Genomic DNA, 20,219 nt, shown 5'->3' on the forward strand with positions numbered 1-20,219 from the left:
GGGGAATTCAGTCAATAGTACTCCTTCATCCTGGGTTTCCCCATACTGCTCCTCATGATGACCACATTCTCTTAGGAGAAGAAGGTAGTTAGATTTCTGACTCATTCAGTTCTTGGCTTCTCCACTCTTCATCAGTGATGCAGCTTGACTCTGAATTGTACAAACTGGCCTCTTCTGTGGTGTAAGTGGAATTGCCATGTTTCACTAGTCCTTCTGGGAACAACTTTTCCATACTGGAGTTTGTACCTCATCTTATTCTCCTTGGGTAAAGCAATGTGTACAGTTTCAGCATAAAGCAGCACAAAGGTATTTGTTTAACTAAGTAATGTCTGCACAGCACAAACAGTAACGTTTGATGCTATAGGACCTGCTATAAAGGTCCTGAGTATTGCTGTTATTCCTTTTCCCTGGCAGTGGGATAATGATTAATGGAGAACGTTGCTTACAGGAACAAAGTACAGTCCCACCTGTTAAGGAGTTAGGAGTTCATTACAGTGGGGCTCATCATGCTGCTTCCCTAATAGGCTGTCTCAAGGGAATGTTCTCCCAGGCTGGGAGTGATCTTGTGCATTCCATCTCTCTTTTCCCCACCCTTTCACTGATGCACATGTCACTGCAGAAGGACCTCTGTTGCAATGTCTGCGGAAGAGAGGGCTGCCTTCAGGTAACACCCGTCTCCCCCATCACATCCAGAGCAGAGCTCTCTATCTCCATGAGACACTTCCTCTTTGATTTCCCTCTGCAGAGGTGTCATGTTTTAAAGTCACCCACAGCCTCTGTTTAGAAGAAATGGGGAAGTGAGGCAGCCCCCAACACCTCTCCACCTGCTATATATAGACACAGCATTTCTGAGAGAGGATGGTGGGTGTGCGCTTCCGGAGCTGTGTCACACAGTCCCGCTGCAGCAGCAAGTGAAAAGGCAGGACGCAGAGCGAGAGGAAGGAGAGGGGATCAGAGGGGGTCACAACGAAGGGAAGCCAGTTTAATGAGATGAAACTTATTTAAAAGATTCAGCCAGTTCTACATGAAAGGCACAGCTTTCTAACCAGCAGAACAGCAGGTAACCTGCCAGGAGCTGCTTCTCACTCCTAGCAGGGCATTGTCCTTCCTCAGCAGTGTTGCATTTTATCTGTTGGGTAACTTTCCTTGCCAAGTGACATCCAGATTTCTGTGTGTGGTTTGTGCTTCGCTGGCTGGGAAGAGCTCATGGCACTACCGGCTTTAAGCCAGGGATACCATAAAGCCAGTCTGAGGAACATTGGCACTGCCCATCAAGAGGCATTTCCAAGGAGCTTCATGACTGAGAATGGAGCCTATCACCAGTTGAGTAAGTATGTGCCCCCCAGAGGCTAGCGCACCCTCTGCTAAGTTGTAGCACAGCATCATATCCCATCATTTGGCCCAATGATTCTGGCTTGGAAAGATACCTGATGCCTGTGTTATATATGGCATTTACTTCATTCTTCAGGCAGATCTGAGAAAGAAAGGTGTGAGCACCTGGACTAGTACATTAATGGATGGTGCACCAAAGAGTAGTCTTTACATTACAACTGTTGGCATTTCGAAGGCATTAATTACAGGGAGGTACAAAATTGAATAAGTAGTTAGGTGAATACTATATATCTGAGGTTCAAGAAGTAGGACACAGATGTTAACAACCATTGGTCATAGGATGCTGAGCGGTTTATGGGACGACAAATTCAATGGTAAACAGTTAGCTGGTAAACATACAAGTAATTGATTCTATATAGAGAGCTAGGTGTCAAAGCATTATACCTGTGTATAGTACACTTGAGATGTTTGAAATAGCTGTCATATTCCCAAGAAAGGACAGAATTGTTGTATTGTGATATTTTATTTTAGTGGTGAGGTTTTGTGTCTTATATTGCCTTACGTGTTGGGAGTAGTAGGTCTGCGAAGATCCATCTGTCTGCTGAAACTGTCAGTCAGCTGGTCACTTGTTCATATCTCATATTTCTTGTATTTTGTCTAGCCACAGTGTAGTACTCTCATTTGTGAGCAGGAGTGTGACAGTACATTCCTAACAGTATGGTGTTACTGGATCTCCTACAGTCTTTTGAGTAAAGTATTATTCATGAATTTATCTGGGCCAAGATGAAGACAGCAGAATTACATGAATGTAACAGATGAAAATTTGGGCCTTTCTGCTCATTGGAATGTCACATGAGTTTGTGCTTATTTCTTGCTGAATTTGGACACTTCCTGGAAAATGAGACAATCTGGTCCTGACTCTCAGACATTCCATGTCATGAATTGGTTGTTTGGAAATGACAGAATACTGTACTTTCAACAAGAATCCCATTGACCTCACTGGATGAGAGAAACATTGCAAGTTTGAATTTTGTGGATGCATGTTCTAATCCAGGTAACATATGGGTTTACAATAAGCCAAAACTTAAGTAAATAACACCTATGATAATTGTATATGGTACAATTACATTTCTTTCTCTCTTAATATTTATCTATTTGTACTCATAAAAGGGAGATGCTAATAGCACTGGTGAAAACCGGCTATAATGCACGCAAGGACAGTGGGAGCTTTTGCTAATGTGGGAATGAACCTCTGTCCCAACCTTGGTTCCCACACAGCTCTGTCAATTCAACTTAATCATGAGCCAAGGCTCACTGTACCAGAGTTATGTGCTAGTTTATGATGGAGACGAACACACACACACAAATATATACACTAAGTAGGGTTACAATTTTGTCACAGAAGTCACAGAATCCATGACTTCCAGAGACCTCCGTGACTTGAGCCTGCGGCAACTGGAAGCTGCAGGGTTCCCTCCTCCCCCCGCCCCCGTAGCCAGCTGCTGTGGGCGGTGGGGGTGCCCCGTAGTCCCTGGCAAACAACGGGTGGCAAGGCCCCCGGGAGCTCCCAGCCATCGTGGGCGGGTGCCACGCAGCTCCCCACGGGCAGTGGGGGTGCCCTGGAGCTCCAAATCACCGCAAGCTGCTGAGGTGCCCTAAGCTGGGAGCCATAGGAAGTGGGGTGACCCCACAGCTCCAAGCTGGGGCCCTCTGGGATGGTGTGGGGACCCCACAGCTCCCCATTTTGTCACGCATATTTTTAGTAAAAGTCACAGGTAGGTCACAGGTTTCCGTGAATTTTTCTTTATTGCCCGTGACCTGTCCGTGATTTTTACTAAAAATATGTGTGACAAAATCTTAGCCTTAACAATAAGACCTAAGCTAAAATCACTAGACTCATTTGCACTGGTGGCCAAAGTGAATTTTGAACCCAGATCTCCTGAGTTGAAAGGCTGGCGAATTGACCTTCCTCTACCTAGCATCTTGTCCTCCTCTTCCTCTTAACTCGTAACTCTTCCTCCTCTTAGCCTCGTTGGAGTCCAGATCCCAGTTGTAAAAGCAGACTGTTCACCACCACTAAAAACAAGTGTGAAGCCTGGCAACGGGTTTTCCGCAATCTCAACACCTTTCCCTAGATCAAGTATCTCATGAGCCATGTACTACCCAAGGACAACAGCCTCTTTTTATACCTCTGCTTTTCCCACAAACGAGTAAAAAGAGCGTGTCTGTGTCAGCAGCTAAATGCTGCATTCAAACAAAAAAATTCCAGTTTTTAAACATGTTTGTATTACACTATCATCCTCATTGTTGTTGTCCTCATCATCATGCACAGTAGCATGGAGGATGTGTAAATTAAAGCAAAGCTAAGTGTCAAGCTTTCGTCTCTCTGCTTGCTGCTTCTCAAATCCTTTTAAATGCATGAAGTAAATTCCTATGGTAAATTATTAAAATTATTGTACCATTAGCTTGATTTGCATGCTCTGAACTAACCCTAATCTTTAGCATGCCAAGGTCTGTCTCCGGACCTCCCCATCTTACACTCCCTGTATTTTCCCAATTGCTTCTCACCTCTCTCCATTTTTACTACAACCCTTCTTACTTTCATCCCCATCTCTCTTGTGTCTCCTCTTTGTCTCTGTCTGCATTCACCTCTCTCTCACCTTTCCTTCTTCAGACACTCCTGGGGGAATACTGCACCTTAAAAATTCTGCACACAAGATTTTAAAATTCTTCAAAATTCTGCAAATTTTATTTGTCAAAATTTCACTATATAATCACACCAGTTTCAGTTATTTTGGTAATTTATTTCAAAATACCTGTCAGCAAGTATGTCTGTAACAATACAGACACTCACAAAAATTCCCCCAGGAGTAGAGAGGCAAAGAAACCCCTACAACAACCCAGCTCCTTTTTCTCTGCTCCCTCCCCCACAGAGCCCAGCCAGGGGGCCAGACACTCACACTCTCTCCCCTCTAGAGCCCAGCCATGGCCCTCCCAGCCCAGACACTCACAGCACTCATGGCCCCCCCAGCCCAGACACCCTCCCCCCCGAGAGGCCAGGGATCCACAGGGAGAAACAGCCTGATGCTGGGTCCCGGGCTTGCATGGTGATTCCTGCTTACTGCCCCCTCCTTCCTTCAGGGTGTGCTGGAAACTGCAGCTGCTGGGAACCCTCCAGTGGCCCCGGCCTTGTCTTCTATTTGCAAGCTGGGCTCTGCACTTGCCCTAGTGGCAGCGAGCATCTCTGCAGCCCATTTCTGTGGGGGAAAAAGGAAATTCTGTGTGCACAACGTTAATTTCTGCAAAATTCTGCATTGTGCAGTGGCGCAGAATTCCCCCAGGAGTAACACTTGTCAAGTTTCAGAGTAGCAGCCGTGTTAGTCTGTATTCACAAAAAGAAAAGGAGTACTTGTGGCACCTTAGAGACTAACCAATTTATCTGAGCATAAGCTTTCGTGAGCTACAGCTCACTTCATGGGATGCATTCAGTGGAAAATACAGTGAGGAGATTTATATACACAGAGAACATGAAACAATGGGTGATCTGATGAAGTGAACTGTAGCTCACGAAAGCTCATGCTCAAATAAATTTGTTAGTCTCTAAGGTGTCACAAGTACTACTTGTCAAGTTGTCTGTCCAGATCACAGGTTTAATCATTCCTTTTTCTCTTAGTATGTATTGGGAAATGACATGGGTAACGCTTTCAGAAGAGTCTAAGTTAAATCCCATTTTCAAAAATGACTTCGACTCTTAGGAGCCCAAGTCTCATTGTCTTAGGGCTGGTCTCCACTGAAAATTTACATTGGCATAGCTATGTCTCAGGGTGTGAAAAATCCACAGACCTAATCCTGGTGTAAAGACAGTACCAGGTCAATGGAAGAACTCTTCTGTCAGCCTAGCTACTGCGAGCTACAGCCTAGCCACCTCTCTGGGAGGTGGATTAACTACAGTAGTGGGAGAACCCCTCTTGGCACTGTAGGGAGTGTGTACCCTGAAGCACTACAGTAGCACAGCTGCAGCTATGCTGGTGTAGCATTTTAAGTGCAGGCGTAGCCTCACAGCGTTCAAAATGGGCTGTAGACTCCTAAGTCACTCACAGATGCTTTTCAGAATGATTCCTCACACAACTAGTGCTCAGATGCTATGGTGGTGGGTGGGATAGAAATACCTGCATAGAAGAGAATACACACAGAAAGGGTGGCAAAAAAGCCTAAGAGTAGCTACCCCGCTGTTTGCGAAGGAGGGTTTTTTCCATTTTCTGTGTTTTTATTATTGGTAATGGATGTTGTGCAGGCAAATCTGATTGGATGCTGCCGGTCTGGGCTATTACAATCTGTTGTGGGTTTTGCTATTCAGACAAAATTAGTCATTTTCCTTCCTGTATGAGAACTAGATAAGAACTCTGAAGGGCTAACGCTAACAGACTTGAGGAATGTACAGTAGGTTTGCCCTGGACCACAGATATCTTACCAGATGGAGAGAACTGCAGAAAACATGAATCTTAATCTTGTACCGGACTGAAGTCACTGTAGGGACAAACTAAATATTATTGCTCTGATTAGGAGAACACATGACCTCCACAGCAACGTCTTATAGGACAAACCAGCATTCTCAGTAAAGGAGCAATTTGCCCTTCCACAAAATAGATGAAAGCTAGGGATGGTAATCCCCATGCAACCCCAAGTAAAACTAAATGGAATAAGCAAGAGTGTGTATGGTTCAGATATTAAGCAAGATTATCCTGGCACGTGGAACAATTGCCAGCATTCTGTCTTCGATGTGTGTCATCTTTTCTAGACTGTGAAGTGCAAAGCCACTTCTGAGCACTACGCAATAACGATAATAATTGATCCTTGCTTCATCCATGCATGATTCTTTCACTTTTTGGTGGAATGGAGTTTTATGTGGTTCCATTATTAGTTGGGAAAGTAGAACTCTTCTGAGGTTCATTCCAGTTGTTCTCTCCTGTTTACAACTCCTGACTAGGAACTAATCTCCTGCGATTTATTCCACTCGTTTAATATTTCATAAGGACATAAACATGAATATAGGGACAACTTTGTAGATTTCTCCTTTTTATTCTTCTAGGTCTGAATCTCTTGAGGAAGTGATAAATATGAAAAGTGAAGAGGAATTCTTTCTCTCTCCTTTTGCCAGCAGTGAGTTGGGTTTGCTTCTAGAGCATTCTGAACCACAGTGTAGGTGTTTGATTTGGATTGTCCCTCTCTCGCTTCTCTGATGTGTACTGAAAATGATAGTTGGTTCCCTTGTGGACCCAGAGGGAAACTGAATAACGGGTAACTCTCTTGTGAACTGGGAGTGAAATCGAGTGATGTATGAGCGTGCCTCTCAGCTGTCCTCAGTGACGACTGTGATAGGCTGAGCCTCTCCTTTGGGTCACACTCAAGCAGTTTGAGTCTCTTTCACTTCCATAGTCCTTTCCCCATTTGGGAACTTTACTCCAAACTCTATGGCGCTATGGGGATCTCCTGCTTAAGGGGACATTCAGCCTCTGAGTTCCCTTATAGAGGTCTGATTTGTATGTCAGTCTGGCACAGATGGACCTGGGTCAAGGTTTATCTTCAACCCCTGCCCTGCAGTGATCAGGTTGTCGTGGGTCTAGTAAGTCCTTGTAGGCAGCAGAGTCTTGTCAGCTGTTTCCCTCTCAGCTGCTTTGTTGCAAGAGTCAACTACTTCTGAGACACACCAGCTTTCCTCCTGGTTGCTACTTCTTCCTGTGACAAGCTTTCTTTTTTAAGCTTGCTTCCTTTAGCTGGAATACGCTTTGCAGGTGTGCCAATTTGGTACCATTTGAGCCCAGAGAAGCTTGTTAGCCTTCTCCAATTGGGATGAGGGCATGCCTTATGACAAGGACCCAGCTTTACCTCACTGATTCCTTGCAAATCTAGTAATGGTCTCTTTCCCTCTGTAAGTTATTTGTAACAAGAAACCTGACTCAGTAAGAGAAGTGGATAGAAGGTATTTATGCTAATGGAAAACTATATTGTGTTTAAAACTTTCTATTCTATTTTTTATGGGTCCGTCATTTTATATCTTCTACATTTTGCTGACCTTGGGGCATTTAGCAAGCTGGTTGACTCTCTTATAGACAGAGAGAGGGAGTGCTGATAGCAGTGGTTGTTTCAGTGTCCACCCAAACTATGTAAAGCAGAAACATAGCTATTTTCAACCCTGATTATCCAGCAACGCTCTCAGCCTCCTAGAGATACTTTGAGGATTTCAGAATCTGAAGTAATAATACTGTGGTAATAATAAATAACACTTCCCGAATACCTACCATCCTGGGATTTCAAAGTGCTTTGCAGTTACTAATGAATCCTGCCTTGTGATGTTGGTATTTATTGCTATCCTCATTTTCAGATGGGGACACTGCAACACAAGGAGACTAAGGGTATGTCTAGTCTAGACGCAATAAATCGACCCCCGAGCGCTCTCCCGTCGACTCCTGTACTCCACTGCCGTGCGAGGCGCAGGCGGAGTCGACGGGGGAGTGGCAGCAGTCGACTCACCACGGTGAAGACACCGTGGTAAGTCGATCTAAGTACGTTGACTTCAGCTACGTTATTCACGTAGTTGAAGTTGCGTAACTTAGATCGATCCGCCCCCTGCCCCACGAGTGTAGACCAGGACTAAGGTTCAAATTTTCAAAAGCAGGCTCTGATTTTAGGTTCTCCTCCTTTAGGGTATCCAAATTTAGACACCTGTCTGGACAAACTTTTCAAATGTGGCGCCCAGAGTTAGGTATCTAAATCCATAGTTATGCATCTAAATAAAAGGGGCCTGATTTTCAGTAGTGCAGAACACCCAGAACTCCAGCCGGAATCAGTGAGAGTGGTGGGTGCTCAGAACCTCTAAAACTAGACTGTGGTTGTCTAAAGTTCAGCACCTGCAATTCAGAGGCCACTTTTGAACATTTGGCCTTCAATGACCTACCCAAGGCTATATGAAAAACTAGTGGCAGAGTCAAGACAAAAAACACTTTTCCTGGTTCTTTAAGCAAAAGAAGTGATTTCCTTATCACATTTCACACTCTGATTTTCCTTTGGGAGAAAAAATAGCACTAAATCCTTCTCTTTTTATTGTGTTTTGTTGTTGTTGTATGTTGCTCTGATACTGCAAAGCTGCATCTATACAAAGAGAGAGGGCTTATGAAAAAAGTTCTCTGCTGTCATTAGTATTATGATTAAGGCTACATTTTTGTCAAGGGTATTTTTAGTAAAAGTCACGGACAGGTCACGGGCAGTAAACAAAAATTCATGGCCTGTGACCTGTCCGTGACTTTTACTATATACCCCAGACAAAATATTGAGGTGGGGGGCGGACCAGGGGTGCCATGAGTACTTGAGGGAGGGAAGGCCGGGGTGCACCGCGGGTGCTGGGGAAGGCAGACATGGGGTGCTGCGGGTGCTGGGGGGGGCAGACTGGGACGCCGCAGGTGCTGGGGGGGAGGGTGGCAGTGGCGTGCAGCCCAGGACCCCCGCTGGTGCTGGGGGGTTGGTGGGGCTGGCAGGCTCCCTACCTGGCTTCATGCATCCCCAGAAGCAGCGACAACCCTGTCCCTCAGCTCCTAGGTTTAGGCACGGCCAGCCAGCTCTGCATGCTGCTGCCACGCCGAGCACCAGCTCCCATTGGCCATGAGCTGCATTGGCGGCCAATGGGAGCTGCAGGAGTTGTGCCGGGAGGGAGGGGCAGTGCACAGAGCCCCATGGCCGCGCCTCTGCCTAGGAGCCAGACATACCAGCCACTTCTGGGGAGGTCCCCCCCAACAAAGTAAGCGCCACCCAGAGCCCTCACCCTCTCCCGTGCCCTAGCCCTGAGGGCCCCCCCCAAACACCTCCAAACTCCTGCTGCTCGGGAAGAGAGGCACGGTGACCTGAGACTGCCCCAGCAGCAGCCATTGTGGCTGACCCAGGGGCTGCCGGAGCTGCTCAGGTGGCCCCATGGGCCAGTCGCACTGGCCACTGCAGAAGTCACGGAGGTCCTGGAAAGTCACGGAGTCTGTGACTTCTGTGACCTCCGTGACAAACTCGCAGCCTTAGTTATGATTTATTGTATTAGGTGCTCTGCAAACACATGCTACGAGGGCACTTCCTGTCCCTTGTGTGCCAAAGAAACATACAAAGGAAGAGAATGAGCTAAAACATACACACAAAGTGTTGCTGATGATAATAGGCACACAGCTTGCAGGTTCCAGCTTTAAAATGTTATCTTTCTTATATAACCCTTTTCTTTTTTATAAATATTATTTAAGACCTTGCTTTTATTTCAACTATTTAGCATCAAACACTAACCCACTCTCTCCCCACCCCCACCCCGTTTGTATATTAATGTGTAGTTAACATGAGAATTTTCTGTGTTGTGGTTTCTTTTTAACTGCCACCACACTATGAACATCTGTGAACAAAATGCGGAAGTCCAAGAGACCCAGATAATTCACCACTTCCAGAATAAACTTCCTCCTCCTCCTCACTTGCACGGCACCCTGTGTTTTTTCGTATCTCACGAAGGAGCAACCAAGTGACCCACAGAGATAGCTGAACACTGTGCTCCCACTCAGTTCTAGAGAGCAGGGTTTGGTTCTGGTCACCTCAGGACTGATAGAGTGGCAAGAATTCAGAGCAAAGTAATGGAAACAATTAAGGGGCTGGAGGAATTAACTTCTGCACCATCATGGTGAATGCTGCTGTGTTGAATAGAAGTCTGGCCATGGGAGCTTTTTCACAACAGTGTTTTAGCAATGCTCACTTGAATTGCAGAACAACAACTCCTCCATCCCCAGGATTTTTCCCATGCTGTTCTTGTTGCTTTTAAGGGAAGCTCCTTGCCTGTCCTGCCTTTGGACTTCCGCCTAACTAAGAGACCCCAGGATTCAAAGCTAAACTCATTCACTGGATGTTGTTAGAATAAGAATTAAACCCCAAGCATTTTATCTGTCTAAAAATGAAGCTTTAGATCTGACCTGGAGATGAGTGCTTTATGGAACCCTGGGTGGTTTTTTCACCTTGATCAGTGGAGAGCAGTCCCTGGCATGTGAAAGAGTGAAGGCTGAGAGAGACCAGAGAAGAGCTTTAACTGTGAGGTGATTTGTTCAGTCAAAAAATATAACAAAAAGAAAAAAATAGCAAACACATAGGAAGGTGCATTTGTGTGAAACAGCCAAGAGAAGGCTGAGAGAGAAAGAGAGAGGGGAAGAGAATGCTTCTTTTAATGTAAAAAGGAATTCTCTCTTTTATTCTTCTGAATCCACGAAGACCTTTGAAATAGTTAGGACTAGCTGGAGGTTATTATTGGATTAAGATCTCCAACTGTTAAAGAATATCTTGTATACTAAACACTGAAAGGAACAGCGGGAGAGCAATTTCTCAACTGCTGTGGTTAGTCTTATTTCTTTATGGCCAAATCACTGTTCAAGTCAGCCCAAGTTTGTGTATTTGCACCTGTGATTTGTGATGGATGCCAAAGTGTTTCCATGGTATTTAATAGTCTCTGAAGGTGTCAGGTTACAGCTCAAGAAGTGCTGGAATCAGATGCTAGAGAATGCTTATAAAGATCAGATGCAATAAATGGTTACACATTTCAAGGACATTGAAATCTGTCATTTTTAATTGGTTTTTATTTTAAGTGAAAACAGCTTCTCTGCAAAGGTGTCAGAAGAAGGAAGGGCAGAGGCAGGGAATAATACAATTCAGACATGCAGGAAGTGTGTGCTGCTGGAAGTCTCTTCTCCATTTAAAACGCTTAGCCACTCATGCAGTGAATTTGTTAGTTTTCATTGGCCTTCAGTTGACCGCCTCTGTTTCCTGACCAGAGCACCAAGGCTCCAGCCTCTCACTATTATTTAATTCATTATAGAGTATTAGGTTAAATAGACATTTGGTGCTGTCATAGAATCACGTTTAGTTTTTCCAGTGAACAGCTGGAGTAATTCTATGGAAGAAAATGGAGTTACTCCAGGCTCACACTCTTGTAAATAAGAACAGAATCCGACCCAAGGAATCCCACAACAGCAAAACCCTGAGCTCCTGAAGGGAAGAGGGTGCTGTATTTTACTCACTAATAGCCCCTGTAATAGACCAAGCAGCAGCTCTGAGAGGAGTCAAGGATGTTTGTCATGCTGGACTTCAAAGGTGGGAGATGTAAAGAAAGAAGCAAAAAGGCTCTTGTATGGAGACGAGGACCACGCCTCTTGGATGTTTTAGATGGCTAGTGCATGTGTAGTAAATCCTTGTTTTATAATGAAATTCTTATATTTCTAAATGTGGGGGATCTTGATGGAGGGTTTTTTTTAATTCCTATGAAAACGTTTCTGCAATAGAGTGACAGGTTTCAGAGTAACAGCTGTGTTAGTCTGTATTCGCAAAAAGAAAAGGAGGACTTGTGGCACCTTAGAGACTAACCAATTTATTTGAGCATAAGCTTTCGTGAGCTACAGCTCACTTCATTGGATGCATACTGTGGAAACTGCAGAAGACATTATATACACAGAGACCATGAAACAATACCTCCTCCCACCCCACTGTCCTGCTGGTAATAGCTTATCTAAAGTGATCATCAAGTTGGGCCCACCTTGATTATCATGCACATTGTAGGGAGAGTGGTCACTTTGGATAAGCTATTACCAGCAGGAGAGTGAGTTTGTGTGTGTGGTTTTTGGAGGGGGGTGAGGGAGTGAGAGAACCTGGATTTATGCAGGAAATGGCCCACCTTGATTATCATACACATTGTGAAGAGAGTGGTCACTTTGGATGGGCTATTACCAGCAGGAGAGTGAGTTTGTGTGGGGCGGGGGGGCGGAGGGTGAGAAAACCTGGATTTGTGCTGGAAATGGCCCAACTTGATGATCACTTTAGATAAGCTATTACCAGCAGGAGAGTGGGGTGGGAGGAGGTATTGTTTCATGGTCTCTGTGTGTATATAATGTCTTCTGCAGTTTCCACGGTATGCATCCAATGAAGTGAGCTGTAGCTCACGAAAGCTTATGCTCAAATAAATTGGTTAGTCTCTAAGGTGCCACAAGTACTCCTTTTCTTTTTGCAATAGAGTGGTATTGCTGAGTGAACTCCGCTCTGAATCATCTCATGGAGGGATCCGATCCTCAGTGATGTCCCAAGGGAGCACTGGCAAAGAATGTAACAGTTCCTGATTCCAAAGAGCAGGCTAGAAGAGATTCTGGGATGTTGTGAACTGCAGAGAAGAGTTTATATTGCTCCCCTCAAGGCCCAGCTGTGAGCTTATTGGAAACCTATCAAAAATCAAAGGATCTGGGGCATTGGGCTTTTGGATGCAAAAGACTAGCCCTGTGATCTTTAGTTCCAAGCTTTGACCCACATTTGGTCCATCCTCTCAAGGAAAAGGGCTAGAAATTTAGCTTTAAAAGAATGAAAGCTATGATACTCTTAGGCCTTGTGTGCATGGGATAACTTTAGGGTTTTTTGCGGGGGGGCGGGGATAAACTACCTTACACACACATACTTTTTTCTGTTTTAATTCTCTGGCATCGTATCCTACACTTATTCTACTTTGGAAGTGAAACAGCACTATTCCAGAATGAGTTTTTTCAGTGTAAGGTTCCTGTGAACACATCTGTAGTTTGGATTAACTGTTTCGCTTCAGGCAGTCCTCCCACTGCTGTCGAAACTGCATAGCTTCACATCTGGATTGTGTGCCCTCTACTGTTCTGGGGTTGTTTTGAATGGACTTTTAAATGCTGGCACTCAGGCAAGTGCATTCCTTTGCAATTCCTGCCTGTGGTGAGTTCACACACCTGGAGCTGCATACCCAATATAGCAGCCATGCCCTGTGCTTCCTCATGCTCCCATCTGGCAGTTTTGGACTTCCTTGCCTTCTGGCAAGAATAGATCATCCAGGCCCATCTGAACAACGTCACTAGATGCAAGGAGAAACAAATGGAGGAGAAGGGGTAGTCCTGGGACACAGGCCAGTGCTGCTATAAAATAAAGGAGCTCTGGCAAGAGACAAGAATGGGACCTCCAGTAATGCGCCCACTACCTGTCCATACTATGAGGAGCTGGACTCGATTTTTGCAAGGGAGATCACCACCAAACCCCAGCATGGGGAGGAAGGCCTTGAATGGCACTGTAACCACTGCCAAAGGCACCCAAGTGACCACAGACAGCATCAACAAAGCAGTGTGCATACTCCCTTACTGTAAAAAGAACAGGAGGACTTGTGGCACCTTAGAGACTAACAAATTTATTTGAGCATAAGCTTTCGTGAGCTACAGCTCACTTCATGGGATGCATTCAGTGGAAAATACAGTGGGGAGATTTATATACACAGAGAACATGAAACAATGGGTGTTACCATGCACACTGTAACAAGAGTGATCAGGTAAGGTGAGCTATTACCAGCAGGAGAGCAGCGGGCGCGGGGGGGGGGGACCTTTTGTAGTGATAATCAAGGTGGGCCATTTCCAGCAGTTGACAAGAACGTCTGAGGAACGGGGGGGGGGGGGGGGGGGGAAGGAGGGAATAAACATGGGGAAATAGTTTTACTTTTTATAATGACCCATCCACTCCCAGTCTTTATTCAAGCCTAAGTTAATTGTATCCAGTTTTCAAATTAATTCCAATTCAGCAGTCTCTAGTTGGAGTCTGTTTTTGAAGTTTTTTTGTTGAAGAATTGCCACTTTTAGGTCTGTAATCGAGTGACCAAAGAGATTGAAGTGTTCTCCGACTGGTTTTTGAATGTTATAATGTTATTCTGCATTAGTTCTAGCAGTAAACCATATTCAGAAAAATCTTTCTCACATAGACAAGGTGTCAAATTTCTCATTCCCCCACATTTGAAGGCGCTTTCGGCCCCAGGCTTCATAGACCTAAAGGCTGGCTCAGCCCAGTGATTCCCAGTGTTTGCCAGGCAGTTTTGCAGTTCCTGAAACTGGAGGCTGAGGAAGTCATAACACACTGAAGAGAACTCTTCTGGCCCAAGGAAAATTGTTTATTGCTATTGAGCTAATTAGTTATTGATTAAAAGTCAGTTACTAAGAAAAGTCTCATAAAGCAGAACTCTGTTCTCTGACCTGGAGAACAGCACATTGTTGTTCGATCACATCCTTTTAAAAAAGAAAAGGAGTACTTGTGGCATCTTAGAGACTAACAAATTTATTTGAACATAAGCTCTGGAAGGAGCTTTAAGGAGACTGTCTCTGCCTTTCCTTTCCCCATCTGAGGGTGTTGTGGTGTTTACATGATATATCTGCTGTATGCAGCATTCTTCACACTTATTACACTTGATTGTAGGCCATGCACATAGAAAGTTATTTTCTCAAACAAATTGCTAGGAAGGAAGGTCTTGGAAACCCTGTATTGGGAGTCAGGAGAGCTGGGTTCAGCTCCTGCCACAGACTTTCTCCCTGTGAACTTAGGGGTTGTCCATTAATTACCTAACACATTTTGGTGACTTTTTTTAAGATCCACCCACCCCCTTGGAACGCTGGAACAAACACACAGATTAAGGACCCCTAATGAGTTATGTAATTTGTGGATGGCCCCTTGTGCAAGTCACTGAATCTCTCTGTGCTCTCAGCTCCCTATCTCCTCCAGCCTTTGTCTGTCCTGTCTGTTTAGACTGTAAGCTCCTCAGGGGGGGAACTCTCTCTCCCTATGTGTTTGTAAAGTGGATCTGCAGTCTGGGTTGGGCTCTCCCAGGCACTACTGTGATATAGTAATGGGAGGCTGCTGTTAACATCTTGAAGACAGGCTGAGTCCAGCCAGCGAGAATGGCTAACTCTGACTTGATTGCTGAGTTTAGAGTACATTATAAAAACATTTAAAATTCAGAGTACCTAGCATTCCTACCTGATTCCTGGGAGATTTCTTTTCCTGTGTGCTGACTTACTTCGCAACATGTTTTCTCACCTCATTGCCTGCCCTGTAACCTCCCCAGATGAGCTGGTCACCGAGAAAATGTTGGCAGGAGACCGCTTAGCAACAGGTCAAATATTATGTGACCACATTTGCATGAGTCAAGAATATTTTCATGCTCCGATGGTGTCACACACATTTAAACCCATTCATGCACACCCACACAGATACCTGGACGCACACAGGTACTTACATTCATGCCCATGCACTGATTCACAGACAGCCGCCCTGTACTGTGCATGCATACAGCTACTTTTGGAAATTCAGATGCAGTCGCTTACACATGTACCTGCACATTGCACATACACCTGAAAGAGTACATGCTCAAATCTGTAAAGCTGAGCTAAACCTGCGTGGGGCGGGGGAGAGTGAATGCCCCATAGTACTTTAGTGACTGCATGTCTTTGGGCTGCTGAGCTCTGCAAATTCAGGCCCCTTTCTTCCATTACACTTCCTGCAGCACAGTAACCATTCAGAAGAGGAATTCTCTGATGTTTAGGGACCATCATAGAGTTCACTGGGATGCAAAAGCATCACTTGAGCAATATGCCGTCGTTCAGAGTCTAGCTAGAACCTCTCTAAGCTGTCACTTCTCAGATGAGCTGAAGACAGGTTGCACTTCAGCACAAACAGTTTTAATATAGGGCAATATCAGCATTCCTGAGAGGTGCAGCCGAGTTCATCGTATGTGACAGGGCAGCTCAGAAAGGTAAACAGGACCGAAACCCCCCTGAGTCCATGCTGATTTGTTTCCCTTGCTAAGGAGCCGAGCCAGAAATGGATGACTGCCTAGAGATGCTGAAAGATGAGGAGGAAGCCCTGTGGGAGAACGTAGAGTGCAATCGGCACATGCTGAGCCGGTACATCAATCCAGCCAAGTTGACCCCGTATCTGCGTCAGTGTAAAGTCATCGACGAGCAAGATGAGGATGAGGTGCTCAACTCGCATATGCTGCTCTCCAAAATTAACCGAGCAGGTAATTCATTCCTGAACAGCCAAGACTATGTGCTGCATTGCCTGGGTTGGGTTTGACCTGACCCCAGCGTTGAATTAAAATCTATGAAGGGGTCTCTGTTCCCTTTAAGTTAGATTTTTGGGAAAAATCTGATGTTCACGAAAATGAAGAGCTGTTTGGTAATAGTGACTATGGCCAAGCCTGTGTTGTACAGAATGGCGCTCACAAAGCTTTCATTCCTCAATTTGCCAGTGCATTGCAGTTATGATAGGAAGCAACTACTTCCATGCCAGGTGCCCAGATATCTCTGTCAATCGGGGCTGGTCAGCAGCAACCCTTTAATCTGAGCATCACTTTTTGTGGAAAGGTTTGCCATTCTGGCATTTCAGTACTGTACAGCGTGGGCTGTGTTGAATACCACTTGTCTTTCAAAGGCTCAAATCCAAACGCTACCTTCCCTACCCCATTCCTTCAAAGTAACACCCCGCACAAAACATGGAGAATACATGGCATAGCTTCATGAGATCAGCTGCGCACAGTGTGACAAGACTGGCTTTTCCAGAGTGTATTTATGTGCCAGCAACTGTTCAATCTGAAGCGGGGTTGGCCTCAGGGTTACAATATCTGATTATCCTGTTCTCAATACTCCTGTGTCCTTTCTCATTGCACTATTTTTGGGTTGTCCCTAGGCCGACTGCTGGACATCCTTCATACCAAGGGGCAAAGGGGCTATGTAGTTTTCTTAGAGAGCCTGGAGTTTTACTATCCTGAACTCTACAAACTGGTGACGGGGAAGGAGCCCACACGGAGATTTTCTACCATTGTCGGTGAGTAGGATCAGTCCCTGAGGAAATAAGGGCTGGAGTCAAGGCACGAGAGAAGACTCCGATTTTTTTTTCAGATGAGAAGTGTTAATGAGGCATAGTGACGGGTGGTAGCTCATTCCCACCTCTCACTCTCTGGTCTGGTACGGCCTAGCATTGGCTAAGCTGTTGGTGAAAGCAACACCCCTGGTTGCTGGAGTGAAGCTGAAGAGCTTCAATAGGACTGCTACCCAGTCTGCCTCCATTTCTAGAATGGTAGTCATTACAAGGTGCCTCACAGAAATAAATTAGGGACCAGAATCTCATCTCAGTTACACTGATGTGAGTCTGGGGTAGCTCTGTTGAAATAGACAAAGGTACTCTGGATTTGCAACAGCATAACTGAGATCAGAATCAGGTCCAATGGGTGTACATGAACCTGCTCCACCAAGTCCAAAACCAGGTGCATGTATATGTGTGTATTCACCATTGTAGTATATATGCCTGTGTATTAGAATGTGTGTGAAGACTGACTAAATGAGTTTGACTGCACATATGCAGTTGCATATGATGTCTGTGTGTACTCTGAACGTGGGCATGCATGACTATAAATATACGTATGTGTGTGTGTGTATAGTGACTCTATATATGATGGGGTGCATATATGGATGATTGTACTGTCTATGTTTGGTATTTGTGTGTCTGTTAGTGAGTTTGACTGTGTCTGTATATTTCATTGTTTGTGTATTGTGTGTGTGCATTTGTTTGTTCCCCACCTGTGCTGTTCCAACTTTGCCTGAACCCACATTATTAACCTGCTCTAGAGCAGTGCAAAAGACCTTGGGGCTGATGGGCTGTTTCATTCTTTTCAGTGGAGGAGGGACATGAGGGTCTCACCCATTTCCTAATGAATGAAATCATTAAGCTACAGCAGCAGGTGAAGACAAAGGATGTGCAGCGCTGTGAACTCTTGGCCAAGTCCCGCCAGCTGGAGGATGACAGGAAGCAGCTGAAACTGAACAATATAGAGTTACTGACCTTCCAGGAGAGATACAACAAGATGAAGGAGGAAAGGAACAACTACAATGACGAGCTGATCAAGGTGAAGGATGAGAACTACAACCTGGCCATGAGATACGCCCAGCTGAGTGAAGAGAAGAACATGGCTGTGATGAGGAGCCGGGACCTCCAGTTAGAGGTAAAAGAGATGCTCTGGATTGGTTTGGGTCTAAATCACAGATGGAGGATGAAGTGTAGCAATTGGCTCAGTGGTATTTTCAGTTATGCTAAAGGTATGTAGAACTCATCCTTGCTTTGCTTATCCAGGTTAGAGGCTCACAGCATAATGAAATGTTAAGCTGAGATGATGTGTATTGGTGTAAGATTCCCTGTGAGGGGTGGCACTTCCCAGCCTATGGAGAAAGGAAAAACATTGTTTTTTCAGCATCAATAATATATTGGGACAGTTACCCAAGGATGCACTAAAGTTTCATGGTGGTTTATCCAAGGATTCTAACATACCACGCTAGCACTGTATTGAGCTGTTGGGAATTAACCACCCCAAGAGCATGAAGTCCATGTTTTGTATGCACTCAGCTAGAGGTGAGAAGCATATACCAGAGGCTTGATGTATTTTGGATAATCTTTTTTTTTCTGTGCCTCTCTGCTTTTCATTTGTTCCTGGGGTGTCCTAGATTGACCAGCTGAAGCATCGGTTGAATAAGATGGAGGAGGAATGCAAGCTGGAGAGGAACCAGTCACTGAAGCTGAAGAATGACATTGAAAACCGACCCAAGAAGGAACAGGTTCTGGAATTGGAGCGGGAGAATGAGATCATGAAGACCAAAATCCAAGAGTTACAATCTATCATTCAGGTAAACCAGAGGAGGAATTACACCCCGTCCCCTTACTCTCTGCCTCGAAATCAGTACACCCTCCCCCCCATTATACTGGTGGGAAATGTGGGGTGAAGCTGTGCCCCCAAAGCTGCAATGAACCCAATCACCATGTTTGCAAAGACCAAAAGGTTACACAGCCCCCAACTTTCTGCAGATTACCCCATATAAAACAGATGAACAAGCAAAAGGAATTCTTAACCTAGTAAAGCTAGATGCAAATACAGGGCTGGATCCTGCAAGGTGCTGAGTGTCTGCTATGAAGTGCTGAGCCCTCTCAATTCCTATTGAAATCAATGAGCCAAATCCTGGCTCTGCTGGAATTGTTTTGCCCAACCTCACCAATGCAAAACCACCTTAGCAAGCTCCCCTAAATTCTTCTGGTGTAGGGTCTGCATAGCCAGCCCTATGTCATCACCCACGCTGGAGTAAGGGATTTGACTGGGGAAAGGAGGCCTGTTCAGAATGTTTCTGCTCTCCAGAAGGGACAAGCTACTGAGATGACCTCCTTGTGGGTTATTGCAGAAAACTACTCTAACTTGCACTGGGGGCTTCACCAGGGGGTGGCCAGCTCCAGATTTGGGGTAAGGGAAGGGCATAAAGGAGGGCACAGCCACTTTAGCCCTCCTTTTCAGGTGATGTGCTAAGCAGGGCTTGGCCAGACCCCAGGATCGATCTCAACATGTGGGTGCTCAGCACCTTGCAGGAACAGACTTTCCTTTTTAGAATGACACCTTTTAAAGATTCTCAACTCATTCTTATGCCAGAGCACAGCTGTATCCTCTCTGGTAGTGCCTAAGAAGCCTTAGGGCTTGCCTTCCCATAAACCGCTACGCCACTAGAGTGCTTCAGGGAAGACGCTACCTATGCTATGTAGGCACTCCATCTCCCAGGAGGTAGGTCGATGGGAGAATTCTCCCATTGATTTAGCGCAGTTTACACCGGGGATTAGGTCCGTTTGACTGTGTCACTCAGGGGTGTGGATTTTTCACACCCCTGAGCGATGTGGTTATACCAACCTAATTTCCTAATATAGACCAGGCCTTAGTTTTCTACAAAGTAAAGGTCAAATCTTAAAAAAAGGTATAAAAATATCCAATCTTACATTGAGATGCGATCTAATCTGAAGACTGGTATGCTGTTAAAAAATTAACATGATGATTACTATGACACACAAGGAAATAAGGAAATAATCACCAAAAAATAACTATCTAAAAATGGAAACAAAACACTCTCAAAATAACAAAAAGTATTTAGAAATACTTATTTTATTCAGTAACCAAAATGTCAGTGGACTCTCTAATTTAGTATAAGTATTTTTAAAAT

At 45.0% G+C, this 20,219-nt stretch overlaps 1 protein-coding gene across 3 annotated transcripts in view; it reads left to right on the plus strand.

The window, feature by feature from the left end:
- Nucleotides 1-20,219, plus strand: part of CARD11 (caspase recruitment domain family member 11) — a 70,893-nt gene that overhangs the window by 16,810 nt on the left and 33,864 nt on the right. Inside the window, exons 1-5 of one of the 3 annotated variants that reach the window (XM_073361960.2) lie at nucleotides 1,168-1,327; nucleotides 16,004-16,216; nucleotides 16,885-17,022; nucleotides 17,871-18,196; nucleotides 18,693-18,872. In XM_073361960.2, the coding sequence (XP_073218061.2) occupies nucleotides 1,207-1,327; nucleotides 16,004-16,216; nucleotides 16,885-17,022; nucleotides 17,871-18,196; nucleotides 18,693-18,872 (978 nt within the window). In that variant the 5' untranslated portion in view covers nucleotides 1,168-1,206. Of the gene's footprint in view, nucleotides 1-1,167; nucleotides 1,328-2,227; nucleotides 2,387-16,003; nucleotides 16,217-16,884; nucleotides 17,023-17,870; nucleotides 18,197-18,692; nucleotides 18,873-20,219 lie in introns of those variants that run through there. The other 2 variants (XM_073361962.2, XM_073361961.2) reach the window with 2 other exon arrangements.

This window comes from Lepidochelys kempii, chromosome 10 (assembly GCF_965140285.1).
Source record: "Lepidochelys kempii isolate rLepKem1 chromosome 10, rLepKem1.hap1, whole genome shotgun sequence".
NCBI lineage: Eukaryota > Metazoa > Chordata > Testudines > Cheloniidae > Lepidochelys > Lepidochelys kempii.